General features: G+C 37.8%; 1 protein-coding gene across 1 annotated transcript; it reads left to right on the top strand.

The window, feature by feature from the left end:
- Positions 1–11,520: 11,520 nt before the first annotated feature.
- LOC149649535 (MTOR-associated protein MEAK7-like) lies at positions 11,521–14,370 on the top strand. Its single transcript, XM_089849470.1, has 8 exons — positions 11,521–11,679; positions 11,790–11,946; positions 12,460–12,542; positions 12,898–13,033; positions 13,089–13,225; positions 13,337–13,625; positions 13,706–13,833; positions 14,182–14,370. Exons 1-8 carry the CDS (start codon positions 11,521–11,523, stop codon positions 14,368–14,370), a joined length of 1,278 nt encoding a protein of 425 aa, XP_089705596.1.
- The last annotated feature ends 828 nt before the right edge of the window (positions 14,371–15,198 follow it).

Raw genomic sequence — 15,198 nt, 5'->3', positions numbered from 1 at the left:
CGCCTCATCAACAATAATAATAATAATAATAAGCCCCAACTCCTCCAGCTGGACAAGATACAGAATACTGCCTTTCGGATCATACTCGGTAGACCCAAATCTACCAGCATTTCATCGATGGAAACCGAGCTCGGGCTTCCTCCCCTATCGGAAAGACGACGACTCTTCGATTTACACCTCTTAGCAAGGGAACTGGGGGAGGAGAAAAGCCAGGAATGGCTTTATGCCACCAGGACACAGCAGTTTCTCCCTTTGCAAGAAAGACGAACTTTGAAAGAGCGACTAAAATACCATCTTCACAATCTTCCCAAAGACCTTTCAACGCCCAGCCCGTTAACTCAAACGATTCCTCTCATTACCCGACCCCCTGCGCCGTGGCGAACCTTCACGCCAAAAGTCTTTAACATCACTCCTCAAACCTCAAAAAAAGAACTCCCTTCGGCCCATCTCCTACAGTACTACCGACAGGCTCATTTTCCCGCCATTACGAACGACGCCACCTTGCAGATTTAAACTAACGCATTGTGCCTGCCCGCCAACAAGACAAGCGGCCTGGGGATAATAATCGAATCTTTCAACCTAACACTAAGAATAACGGTCAATGGCCACCAAGACATTACTCAGTGCAAATTAATGGCATTACACCTAGCCATCTCGGAGGCGAGGGACTTCCCACATACGCACTTCCTCATAGCCACGGATTCCCAAGCGGCACTCAAACTCTTACATCAATTATTCCCTGACAACCCTTTGGTGCACACCGTAGAGCACCAAATAGAAGAGAGCCCTCAGCATATTTCGTTTATATGGAGCCCTGGGCACATTGGTTTAGACGGCAACGAAAGAGCGGATCGTGCGGCGAAGCTAACGCTAGAAAAGGGACCTGCCAACCCGGATTACTGGCTCCCCTACTCCACCCCTACGTTACAACGCCTCACTCAAATTTTCTAACAGAATGGTGGAGAACCCGAAAAGGGGCAATCCAAAAGGAATGGCGATCAGATCCCTTCAAGGATAAAATTTCAAAGCTCAAACTCACACGCACACAAGAAACCTGCATCTTCAGGCTCCATTGTCGAAGGTGAAACCCTTCACAAAATGGGAAAACTCGCTAGTCCATGCTGCTCAATTTGCGGGGTACTAGAGGAAATAGTACATATCCTTTGTCACTGCCCACTCTTGGACACGCACAGACAACCCCTCCGACACTATAACCCAACCCAGCCGGTTACCCTAAAAAACATATTAACCAGCACCATGAACGGCGACGTAAAAACTATAAAGACGGTCACGTGCCTCTGGGAGAGTACGAGAGAAACGCCCACCGTTGGTGACGTAATCCCCAAAGAGGTATATAACACCGCTAAAATCCCACTTCTATCACAAAGACGGCACCTATGGCGGATAAAGGTACCTCGGTGCCTCTCCCCTACGTTTGTAGGGGAGAGGCACCGAGCAACTCTGCCACAGCCCCAGAGAGTGGACACCTTAGCCACGGCGCATTGACCCTCTACAGCGCAGAAACAGTACGGATCGCCCCCATGACAGAGCTGCTGGGGACACAGCGCTAGCCTTTGCCATTCCGGACAACCATGTGGTCATAATAATGGGCCTGCAACATCTTCTGATACAGGGAATACATATCGGCTGTGGCATAATCGACGCAGACTACCGAGGCCCGGTAAAAGTGATCCTGTTCAACATATCAACGACGGAACTCCACATAGCACAAGGAGATGCTATTGCCCATATGGTAAGAACTTCATGCTCCACAGGACCAGTGGGAGAGGACGTCATACTACCGCAAACCGACCGAGAGGAATGGGGCTTTGGCTCCACCGGACGTTGAAATAAGGGACAATATCGGGACAACACTGCGCACGAGACCAATAAATAAAACACGCAAACTAACAAACTCGATGTTACGGAAACCAAAAAAAATTTAGTTCCTACCTATTTTGTATCCTGTAAAGACGGGCCCGAGGCAGGCGCTAAGCCGAGCCCATCTGGCCTTTACACTTTAAAAAAAAAATCCTCTCACTTTGAAATACTGTAGATTTACACATAAAAATAGTTTTCATACTATTTTGCACTTTCGAAAATTTAATAAATCAAATATAAATCAAAGTCCTCATAATAAACGCCCAGCCCAATCGCTTGCAAGCCAGCCTTAAAACGCGGTCGTAAGAAACTGACTATCCAAGTCTATACAAAATGTCCTAAACATCTCTAGATCAGGTCTTCGAATGAATCAATGATCTGAGATAAATTGGTAAAGGCCTTTTTTTGCTTTGTTGCGTTTTGAGAACTGTTTTCCGTCTATTGACTGAACTATTGAATACTAGTAATTGCGATATAGAAATGGACGGTTGAGACAAGGTATTAGTTTCCGTTTCAATGTTGGATCCGTATAAGATCATGGTAACGAGGGTTATAAGTTATTTGGGTATAGTGTTCTCTTGGCATTTACCCATCAAAGTAATAAGTACTCTTGTTTTCATTTCACGTGTTACAACATGAGCCGCCCTCGTCAAAATCACAGCTTTATTTTCATTTTCATAACCGCTAGGCTAGCAGATTTTGAATATTTTTAAACATATTTGTTAATAGCAAAATCATATCTCTGCCCTGTTTGTAAGCTTCAAGCTGAGGGAATTAGCTGAGAATGTTGTTTTTTCAATCTGTTAGAGTGTATTACCCCAGTTTGTCCTCCAAGTTGAACCACCCTTGCTTCGTATAATTTCCTCGCGTCATTTAGTTTTAGGACAGTCGCGACCGATGTGTGGACAGAATGTCTATATTCATCATATCTTGTTGCGTGTTACGAAACCTATGTATAGCAGAAGACGACGTGTGGTCATCACTAATGAAATAACCGAGATGATGTTGCGTTTTGTTGACAATTCTATCAGCAATGACGATATAAGTAGTGATTCTAATGATGAAAATGGACACAGTATGCCTGAAGGTGTTATGAAAAGGTTAGGTGCAACAAATAGAGACACTGCTGCTAACCATTTAGATTTAGTAAATTTCCCGTAATGAAACAGGCAAGAATGCTTTGTCAATTAATTTCCAAATATTATATTGTGTACCACAATTGTAATACATTTTTGTTTCTTTCATTAAATCACTTTGGAATTGTTCTTTTAACAGCGCAATTCGTTCTTGATGTCTTCTTTTAATTCTAGCAGTCTTATTCGTAGTTCCTTTGGGCTTAGTTTCTTCTCGTTACCCTTCTTTATGGTCTTCGATGTTTCAGCTACCTTCTTGGTATTAACTTATTTTTACCAACTCCTCGTCTAGCTTCTGGCTCTAAACTATCATCATTGGCCGATATATTGGCGATTTCCGCCTCAAATTCCAGATCCTTTCTCGAGGACCCACTGGTCTTGTTATTATTTTCAGATTCACGCTTCCTCTTCATGATGGTTCTGTACCTAGTTCCACGTTGTATTTCATACCATGATCGTCCAAACTCATTGTCAGTATCTCTTGCCATTTTGTTCCACATTTCCTTTTTGGTACGGAATGTCTTCATTGGGCCAACTTTCATCATATAAATGGCATAGGCCTAGTGGTACAAAAGTAACTTGGAATCATCAGCACCCCATTCTGTAATGGATAAGTAACTGAACATAAGAATGAACATATAAATGTATATATTGAAATACAACAAAGGGCCTTACCGTTAGGTTTAAATGCTTCAGTTTTGTGATAAGAGGATGTGCTGCCCATTGACACCACCAGTGGTGTTTGATTTTCTGCATGTTCAGTAGCTGGTTGGTATTCATTGTCACTGAATACTCCATGGAAGTCCTTGTGAATTTCATCATTACAATGAGCAGTGTAGGGGACCTCGACTTCATTAGGAACGATATTTAGCACTTTTTGTACGACATAAGGCACATATTGGACCTTAATAGACACGACATTTCGGATGTCTTTAATGACATTTTGCACGTCTTGAAAGAATTAGGTACGCCATTTTTTACGTCTTGAAATTCAGTAAGCACCAAATTGGCACGTCTTGAACATCATTATTTACTTTCCTTACCTTGTTATTACTCCAAACATAGCAGGGTTGGCAGAAATTTAGTTGTGATTTATATCGTTTAAAACACGATTTGTTGTTTTAAACTGTTTTTAAACAAGTAGAAAAAACAGTAATTAACACAAAAAACTAGTTTTAAACAGGTTTAAAATCACTCTTTTTGATACTAGTTTATCAAATAGACTATATATTATATATGGCTCCCCATTTGAGTCACTACTCCCTCTAGCGCTAGGCGCTTATTTTCAATGCTTTTTTGATTATAAACAAGCACCTGCGGCAGAAACGATACTCGTGCGGGATATGAAAGATAATAAAAATATGAAACAAATGCGCTAAAAAAGCGAGCATGAGGTAAAATAGTAGTAGAATATGTTAGTCAAACCTTTAAAGCTGACTTTTAACACATTGATATTACAAGAAAAATTATATAGACTAAAAACTTTACATTTTAGTGGTTGATGATGGAAAATTTAATTAGACAAAGTTAAATAGAGAAAAAAAATTTCATTCTTTACTAGACGCCATACCTCTTGTTCTGAGCGAGACTGATAAGTATCATCTTAATAGTAGAACTCGCACCATGCAGATTGAGTCTTTAGCACCATCGCGCGCCTTGGCGGATGCCGAGTGTTTTTACCCTTTTTTGTGGTTTCTACTAGAGTTTGTTCTGGTGGAGTCACCAAATAAGTGGTAACTTTAAAAAAAAGCGAAATCGGAATGATGGGGATGAAAAGCCCTGAACACACGGTAATCCTGTGTCCATCCATTGGCAAAGCTAGGGTAAGAGAGACCTTGAAAAGCCGGCGCTATACCCGCACGAGTAAAAAGGTCTAGGTTTGGACCAGGACAGAAAAAAACAATCGACAAGAGTGAGGTTTTTCAATTGACTGAAGTTCAGATATTGCAATATTTCATCATTTTTATTAATTGAATCCTTAATCACTATTTAATTCAATCAACAGATTTAACTTTCAAATTAATTGAAGAAAATACATATTTACGCTTTTTCAAGATCAATTAAATTTTCTGAAAACATTTTATCATGAAATATATTATTTTGAAGGGAGTATGTGTTTAGGGATCGATATTTAATATCTGAAATATTCAACTTACTGTTTAAAAAGAGCAAGCGATCTTTTCAAAAGGTTAATGTAATTTTTTTAATAGCGGATACAAAATGAGGGTAATACGTGAATTTATACCTTTAACCTCTAATGCCTAAATGCTTGATTTCTTTTGTGGCCACTATTAAGGAATATCCGCTTCCGTACTTCAGAGTTTCTTGGTCAGAACTCATCATACATTTGAAACATCACCACCTCTTACTACTTTGTAGGCGCTTCATGTTTTCCGTTTACGGATTAAGCGTATTAATTTTAGCACTGTCATGGGCCTGGCTTTATATATTACGCGTAATCACTTAAGAACAGTAAAATGTACCAACAGTGTAGAGAAACCACATAGGAGAAACGTTGTTGCTTTGTTTTAAGTAGACGACAAAATAAGTTATCCTTAATCATATATTTTGAATATAAGTCTTCAAGACAGATTGGTAACGAATAAATCAACTGATAGGGTTTCCAAACAATTAAACACATATATGAAACAGTCGAGTTATTGGAAAGTTTTGACTGAATCTTATTATTTCTGTTATATTATCTTTTCGCTCATTTTCAAATAAAAAGAGTTAAAAATATTCGAAATTTCTCTCCATATAAAAACATGTTTTAAACTTTTTGTTTAAAACGTTTTAAACAATTTTTTGTTTTTTAATGGCTGTTTAAAACAAGTTTTAAACAAGAGTTTAAAACAAATTGTTTAAAACTTGCCAACCCTGACCAAAACTCTCCGTTAGATAACTGTGAAATTCCGCTTGTATATCTAAGGGTCTTTAATAATGTCCGGCTATCTTTGGGTAATTCATCATGACCATGTGCTCTAAGTATTTCTAACAAACTGTTAGTTTTTACCTTATCAACGTTGTACTTAAGATCCCAGCTACGAATGTCCGATGATATATTACTTTGAATGTCCTCAGATGAACTACTAGAACAGCTAGTATTTAAATTTAAAGAGCTACAAGAAAGCCTATCTAAATTATCATCTTCACTTGATATTTCCCTAACTTCCGGAGATATTTCAGGTATATCATCTTCACTCTCTAACATATTAGCTTGTTCATTGCCATTATCATTATCTAGTAATTGGCCCTCGTCGTTTGTATTTGGATTTTTTGCAATATCTATAACTGATTGTAAATATTTTGACCGTTTCCTACGCATTTGCCTCTTACTAAGGCTACAATTATCCTTGCTATACAAAGAACCAATTCTCTGAGATGAATTCATCAATGTTTAATTTGTACAGGACCTTACCTTAAGACGAAACTCACTTAACAGCACGCCAAATTATGAACCACAAGAAGAGATCCAAAAAATCCACGTTTTGCAACAGTATCCTAAAATAAATAAAGCCAAATTTAAAGAGAGCATGAAGTATTCAAACAAATTATTATTAGATGATTAATAATAATTATCTGTAATCGTTAATCTACCTTAATTACCTAAAATCATTCAGTTTTTGCAACGAAAAAGAGTAAAATCAGATAAAAGTCCGCGGAAAAACAGCCTAGGCCAGGACAGATAGGCTAAAAAAGGGCTTGACCTAGAACATTTGAACATAAAGATGAAAATTGGTATATGTGTTCTTTTTGACCCAACAAAAAATATACTAAAAGTCCCCTGCTTTAGAGCGCGAGCTTTCGCCGCCATCTTGGAAAATGGCCGCTGGGAATGCCAGCATTAATGTATTCCACGTTCTTCTTCAAAAATTACGAAAATTGGTGTATATTATAAATGTAACCACCTGAACATCATAGTAAAATTTCACGGCTCTGTGTATGATAGTTTGGTCGCCATACTGGAAAATGTCCGCCGTGAATGCTAGGTACAGTTGATTTCAACATGTTGTTGAAAAATTACGAAAATTTGTAGATATTATAAAAAAGTTGTGTGAACCTCAAAGTAAAATATTGATGCCGTTCATGAAATAGTTTGGCCGCCATGTGGGAAAATGGCCGCCGAGAATGTCATTTAGATACAGTACACTTTTCAAAAATTATGAAAATTGGTAAATTTATTGTTGAAGACCGTCTAAACATCGTTCTTGAATATTGAAGACGTGCTACTGATAGTTTGGGCGCCATCTTGGAAAATGACTGCGTGGAATGCCAAGTACATTACCTATATATGAATTTTTTCGATATTTCTTTACTGAGTAGATGATTTTCATGAACGTATTAATCACCTTAAAAATAACTATTTCCAAGTCTAAGTTATCAACCCCATCTTTAAAAGTGTCACTGAAAGTTAACTATCCTTAAATCTGAAACAAAGAAAAGCAAAGCAAAGCTATATCTAATGCAGGAATCAGAGTGGTGTGAATGGGTCTTTGACTGTGGTGTGAATGGGTCTTTGACTTTGGCGATGGCGAACCCATCGCCACTGTTCGGGATCAAATCGTTTCCAAGCTATTGTTCACTTAATATTTTCATTAAAAACTTCAACGCATTTGTAAGAGGTAGATTATCTGTCATTACTTTAAGCCGCGCCTTATCATAACCACATCCAGTTACAGCATGCAGATGAAAGAATTGTTCTCTGAACGTTTTTTCTCAAATGTCTCGATTTGAGACTCTCTTCTTGGTGTGGTTTTGATTTCAGATTTAAGACTGAAGACTTTTCAATTCGGGTGTGATAGTGTAGCAAAAGAACCAAGACATTCCGCTACTACAATGGCTAGGAAACGATTTAAACCGCGAAGAATGGGGATGGATTCGCGATCCCGAATCCTAAGTCCCATTCACGCCATTCAAGACCAACAATTAATACTCATTATCTGTAACTGCGGAACCTCTTGTGTGAAGAACTGTGGATGTAGACGATCCGAATTAGTTTGCTCAGCATTGCGTGGACATAGTCGCTGTACTAGCTGTGATGGAGCAGAGCAGGACTTCTTGTGGCGGACGGGGCCCGAGTTCAGTGTGCCGGTTCGGGAGTTGCTTCGGTTCGCCCTTGGTTCAGACCGTTCCTAGTCCAGTTCGCTTAAGGTTTTGCTCGGCCGCTTCGCCCCCGCCCAGGTGTTGCCTTAATTGGCTCACCCCGCTATTGACAACCCTCTGAGGGTCGCGGATACATTGTTTCGGTCGTGTGGCACTGATGTGCTTGGAGGGAAATTCTCCGTCCCCTCGAGCCTCCTGCTATCATAATCCTTCCCTGTCACCGACCACCTTCTGGATGGGCTCGCCGCTGACGGTGTCCAGCTTTTGTCACCTGTTTAAAATGCGTTTGTCGGGGCCACTGGCCCATCCCGTTTGCTAGACGGCGTTTCCGCAGGTTCAATTTGGAATATTATGAGCGCCCAGCTAGGTGCTGCGCCTAGTCAAGGCCTCCGACATGCAAATATTGTGAAAAAATCTTCAGGCTGACGAGATGAATATGAACGAACTCTTAGAGATTTGTGTTAAATCTAATCTTTAACAACAAGAGAATGTATAAACCCTATATTAAACCATATAACCTAATCAACATGTTGATAATTACAGCTTTGAATAACTTTTCTTTCTTTTAGAATTTAGGGTAATAATTTTCGAGTGGCCATTTTTAAAGATGGCGTTGATAATATCGACTTGGAGATGGCCATTTTTTGGTGTTTATTACGTTAATGGTAATCATCTACTCAATATAGGAATTTCGAAAAGTTTTATATGTTTGAAATATATTTAGTATTTCCAGCAGTCATTTTCCAAGACGGCGACCAAACTATCAGTAGCACGTCTTACATATTCAATAGTGATGATGGTTTTCAACATAATTATTACCATTTTCATAATTTATGAATAATATACTGTATCTAAATGACATTCCCGGCGGCCATTTTCCAACATCGCGGCCAAACTATCATATGAATGGCTTCAATATTTTACTATAAGGTTCAAACAGCTTTCATTATAATATATATCAATTTTCATAATTTTCTAACAATATGGTGAAATATACCGTACCTAACATTCACGGCAGCCATTTTCCAATATGGCGACCAAACTATCGAACAGAGAGCTGTAAAATTTTTCTATGATGCTCATGTGGTCCCAGTCATTATGTGTACCGATTTTCATAGTTTTAGAAGAAGAATGTGGAATACATTGAAGCTGGCATTCCCGGCGGCCACTTTCCAAGATGGCAGCCAAAGCTCGCACTCTACAGCAGGGGACTTTTAGTATATTTTTTGTTGGGTCGAACATAACACATATACCAATTTTCAATTTTATGTTCAAATGTTCTAGGTCAAACCCTAAAAGTCCTGGACTATTACCCTTTTTCGTAATTTTCACGAAAGATCGGGTTGCTGAAAAAGGATGAATTGGCAGGCAAGACGATGTAATCGCTTTTAAGCGATTTCGAAAAATAGAATCCATCTAATTTGGTTTTCCATTTGTTGGTGATGTCCATATCTTGCATAAGAATGTAGCCCAACGAAGCCGACAATAATAGCGTGTTCAAAATCAATGCTTTATGTCCATCTATAATTTTCTTGTACAGTTCTGGCGAAATCAGATCATAAGGATCGCAAAAATTCTCCTCGTTCAAGTGATTCATCATCCAATTATCGAGCTACTCCTCTTTCTTGGCCTAATAAATTGTTCAAAGTGTTGCCAATGTTTGAAAGTGGATTTTCCCACTTCCATTTGAAAAATTTCCCACATTTCCCACACCCCCTTTTTAGCCACGCCCCCAGCTAAAATATGGTGGAAAAGTTACAGTAATATTTATCTGTACTATTTTTTCCTACTAGGTTTAATATGGAATATCACTGCGCAAAGCTTTGACAATATGTACAAATGCGCCAAACGCTATAAAGCTTTAAAATTCTCAAAATATGCTACTTTTTTTCCAGTACCAAATTTAAAATCTCCGAATTTATTTCAAAATGTCGCTTGCAATTATTTAACCGAGCAAAATTTTCGAAAATTCAATCATTTTAACTGCATAGTCTGCACTTTAAACACTTAAACACGAAAATTCCCACATTTGACCGATTTTGGAAAAAAACTTACCTTTTTCCCACTGAGCCTAAAACCTTACCAAAATTTCCCACGATGTAGCGTTAGAATCTACTGGGATGTTGAAACTGTAACTTACGGCTGGTAATTCTCCACCCTTGGATATGGCTATTACATCCATTGTGCTGATCGGTTCGTAAACAGGGCTATATTGAAGAAAATACTATCTTGAAAACCTCAACTATTTTTCAAATCGTTTACGTAAAATTGTGAATGATAGTCGCGTATCCGATGGCATCGTAACATTTTTTCTTTTGTAGCGCAAGTGAATCCAACTCCTAGGAAAGATAATTTTTTAAAAAACCAGAAATATTAAAACGTCATTTGAATCATTAATTCATTTTTATATATACCTCAAGAATTCCATACTTTATAATAGCTGATTCCGTAAATCTGTTGTAAGAGAAAATATTGTTTAAAGGCCCTGATATTCTCGGTTACGTTCAATAAGTACTCACTTGTACTTGAAGTATCTATCGGGAAACAGTTTTTCATATTTAGCAGTGGCAACCGACATCTGTGAATTCCTTCTACGCAACAAATGATTCGCTCGCCGATCAACTCGCGCGAGACTTAACGCAAAGAGACAAATGCATTTCCCTAATTGTTTATATTGATCTGTTTAAGGAAATTAAAAATATACGCTTTTGAAAAACGAATTATCGTTGTAGTTATCAAAGTCTAAATCTCTTGTCAAAGCGACAAAACGTTGTTTGGTCTTTTAGCGCCACGTAAACACGGTTGTTTGCCGTTACTTAGTCGCTAACGTTTACAGCAATAATGCCAATTACCCTAAATAATAATTTCGGCAAGAAATGTTTTGTCAAAAACATCTTTCATTATGTGTGTTACCACACTTCGCGTTTCACTTACTTTTGTGCTATAGACATGACTAGTTTTCATAGCCGAAATGAAACGATAGAGGACAACGTCGTATGATTTACCTTGACTTAATAGCCTCTAATGCTTATTTAATGGTTCTCAAAGTCTTTCATGATAAAAATAAATTTAATTTCGTTTGTTTCTCGAAAATCGTTAAACGTGCCATTTATAGATAGAGAACCATATCTACGGATTCAGTTAATTACAGTATTGTTCCAACTCCTACATTTTGCAAAAGATTACTTAGTCTTTAAAAAGTACACCACCTTAGTTAAAGTTACGTTTTATTACTAAGATTAAAGTTACGAGATATTGACTGAAGAGGTATGATTTTATGACATTCAAAATTTTATATTCATTATAATTTTTTATGTATTTACAACCGTTTTCTAGTCTGTCTGAGTTGACTCTAGATGTGACTTATTTGTTGTTTGAAAGCCGGACAATATCTAGGCCTAATATGGGATGCAAAAGCAGCAAAGAAAGCATTGACGCGCAGTGTTTCATAAGCCGTTTTAACGAAGATGAACAATATCATGGCCGACGAGTTTTTGGCGCCATATCCAATTGCCCCGAGGAGAAACTCGTGTCAAAGTACTTCGTTTTGCACGAGTTCCTGGTAAGTCATATTCTAACGCTGTTCATATCGACCATTCCATCAATTACTTGCCTAGAAAGTAACGCGCAGGTTTTCCGGGCGCCCACGTAGGTTACTTCCTTCGCGCCAAGAGGCAACACCAGACGGAACCCGAGTTCACTACACGCGGAAAGGAGGCTAGCCGACTTACACTGCCTCTGGCGGTGTTTCTTGGCGCCAGGGAAATAACCCATGAAGGCGGCATTAGGTGTTACGTTTTCTTTAGGGAATACATTCAACCACGTTCAGGTTTGTACAATTTTACAAACAACCAAGATAAAACGAATCTGACAACCTCAGTCTTAATATAGCGATTGGTTCCTTGGGAGTTGTATTACCTTACGCTAATTGTCATAATATTTCTCTTGAAATATATTTATCATTAACTAGGCTATACGACTACATTCAGTTGCCTTTTATCTATCTCTCGCTAAAAAGGCACCCAGAATTATTTATACATAGTTTAGTAGCTCTGTTGTTAATAACTTTGATAGATAACCATTTATATTTGATACAAATATCGTGAACGAAGCTGTAATCTTATAAACCTACCTTTTTGTCAATCGCTAATTGTTTTCAATTTGTAGTAATGTGTTTGAATTTTTACTGGCAGCATTTTGTTGCATCAAATCTAACGGATTTTTAAGTTACGCCTTTGTATATATCGTGCATTCCGTGAAATAATTTTTCACGGAATGCACGATATATACAAAGGCGTAACTTTTTATGGTTTCACAAAGTATTTGAGTTACGTATTTGAAGGCTCTCAAGACGAACAAAGCAGAGTCTTTTCTTTCTTATTGTCTCAAGGAAAGCATTCGGTCACCAGAGAAGAATTAATAGCGGTAAATACTATAATAAATTAGATCATAAGTTTATAAGATATGTTCCATAAGTATGATACTACCTATACTTCGTAATGCTAGAGACTTACAGCTCGAGCTAGTTCGAGTGAGAACGACAAGCGAGAATTGAATACACAAGGTTTTGCAATCCATCTTCATATTTAGTCTGTAGGAGAATCTATGACCTATGTCACTTCATGACAAGCTCTCAGTAGCCAGTGACAAACTTATGGAACATATCTTATAAACTTATGATTTGGTTAATATATAGATAGATTTGAAAAAAACGGAGAAACGTAGAAGAAATCTTCCATATTTTCATCACCGTAAACATAACGTTTTTAAACTTTCATAGGTGCTAGATGATTTAGCAACTACTTTAATTACTGTGCTACCAAATTACGCGAAATATCAAAGCTGGAAATTTTTTAACGCGCATCAAATGATTTCCCGTCTTTCAACGATGTTCTTTTACGATTTAGTCGGGAATGGTAAGGTAACTCTAATTGTTAATATTCAATTCACTTATCAAAATATTTTAATCAGACATGGAAATCATGCGAAAGTTTCAGTCCGATCTAGACACTCTTAGCCAAGAAGAAATTAAACAAGGAGTTGCGAAGAGTACTCTTTTATCCCAAGCTATATGTATGGTCATTAATAACGCGCTACCCATAATACATGTAAGAATTAGACAAGATACCAGTAGCCTAAATACCCAATAAACCCCCAACAGCCAAGGCATACATATTTCAAAAGTAGCTCAATTGATATTGACCAATGCGTAATTCCAGGAGGATGTAATTGGCTTCAATTTGCCTTTTTGTACCGGAGTCAATTGGTCCAAATTTCACACGGTACTAGACTTTCCATCGATGTTTCTTCTGAATAACTTGCTTCCGCTTCATCTAAGACAAAGCTGGCATCTTTTATATTCGCCAAAAGTGCACGGTGAAAGCTTCGCAACATTGTTAGATCGCGTCATCATGAGAGGACAAACTGTCATTGTCGTCAAAGACAAAGACGGCTATATCTTCGGAGGTTTCGCTTCGAGTAATTGGGACAACAAACCCGATTTTACTGGTAAAGTGGAAACAGGTTTTGTGCCCATCGAATCGCGTTTTAATGTATAATGAAACGTATTTGCTTTAATTTCCTTGTAGGTACGGACGAGTGTTTTTTGTTTAAATTGCTTCCTGAAATCTGCATTTACGACAGTTCGGGATCGAACAAAAATTTTATGTATTTGAGTACTGGTATGAATCAACAATCGTCTCAGCCAAATGGACTGGTAAGAAAAACTAGCTTACATTGTCAATTAAACAGAAACAACAACCAACACAAATCAATGCGGTAAATTTTTATTGCGGAATGCGTATTTACACTTTACAGTAAAACTATTTTGAGTAACTAGCGCCCTAAAGGCCAAATTAAACCAGACTAAAATGTTACATACACGTCGGTGAAGTCACTTCGCACGTTTCAATGATTACGTAAAAGATTCGCAGTTTTAGTCTGAAAATTGATCAATTTCTTCGAAAATTATTAATTACGCTTGATTTTTTAACAACATTTTCATATACAGTAGAATCCTAGCTGGTCCTAGCTTTCATGTAAAATATGTGATTAATTTTTGAAGGGATTTGGAGGTCAAATGAACTTTTTTGTACTCTGGATTGACGCGGATTTACATTGGGGTCATTTCTATTCACAATGTATAACGTACAACAGCGATACATTATCTAAAAAACAGAAATTTCAAATAGATTCCCTCGAGGTTTGGAGAGTTGGACCGAGAATCCATGACGATGATAAGGTGCGTATGTGACGGCTTGCACCCTTGATTTACGTGTTTATCATTTATATACCTATAAGTTTTCCATTGTTTCACTGAATTTTATTTAATAACATTTTTCTTGATGAATTTTCGCTTTGTCATAACGTGATTTAGTTCCAGTAATCATTGTGTTCCCAAATGTCCAAACTTTGCGTCGGTTTTTGATCAAGCCATATTGTGGTTTACCCTTAGTCGCTACGTTTGAATGATCAAGAGCATATTTCTCTGATAATATTTCGGTTAACACAGCGTATTGTTGATATAGGAGCGAAAAAGAAGCATTCTTGACACTGACGAAGAGGCGAAGTTGAAGTTGACAATGATAAACAGATTTGGTATCGGAGGCAATTTGCGGGAAAAGGGCCCTGACGAGAGCTACGAACAGAAATCGTTGCCATTGCCTATTCATCTATTAAATAATAAATAAAATTTTATATTGCAGAATTTGATGAAAACATTTGTACGTAAAAGTGTTTTCTTCGGAAAACTTTGGTAATGTATAGTAGTTATTTCTGTTTAAACATTTGTAAAAGGCTTACGGTTTAATAAAGTTGTAATATTTGCACGTATAACATCAATGTAACGTCAGACGAAAGACAACGTATTCCAATAGCGCTACTATAGGACTGAATCCTAAAATCACGGCGCATAACGTAAAGATAGTTTTAACGGCTTGAAATAGTATTGGTTGACAATCGGCGTCAGTCGGTGAATATGGTAAAGGATCAAACTCCGTTCCCAAACGTTTTTCTATGTTATTCATCCAAACGGAAAATTGCGAAGTTTCGAAAAATGCTCTTAGTCTACGTGTAAGACGTT

Source organism: Phalangium opilio, unplaced genomic scaffold (assembly GCF_054372755.1).
Source record: "Phalangium opilio isolate 3A_F unplaced genomic scaffold, DU_Popi_V2 ptg000088l_1, whole genome shotgun sequence".
NCBI lineage: Eukaryota > Metazoa > Arthropoda > Arachnida > Opiliones > Phalangiidae > Phalangium > Phalangium opilio.
This window is presented reverse-complemented; position numbering and strand designations above follow the sequence as displayed.

What these genes read in the sequence shown, in the direction of transcription:
- LOC149649535 (XM_089849470.1), top strand. Translation starts at nt 11,521, where the DNA reads ATGGGATGCAAAAGCAGCAAAGAAAGCATTGACGCGCAGTGTTTCATA. An exon ending in CCAGAGAAGAATTAATAGCG is followed by an intron (nt 12,543 to 12,897) that starts GTAAATACTATA and finishes AAACTTTCATAG; the next exon opens with GTGCTAGATGATTTAGCAAC. An exon ending in TTACGATTTAGTCGGGAATG is followed by an intron (nt 13,034 to 13,088) that starts GTAAGGTAACTC and finishes TATTTTAATCAG; the next exon opens with ACATGGAAATCATGCGAAAG.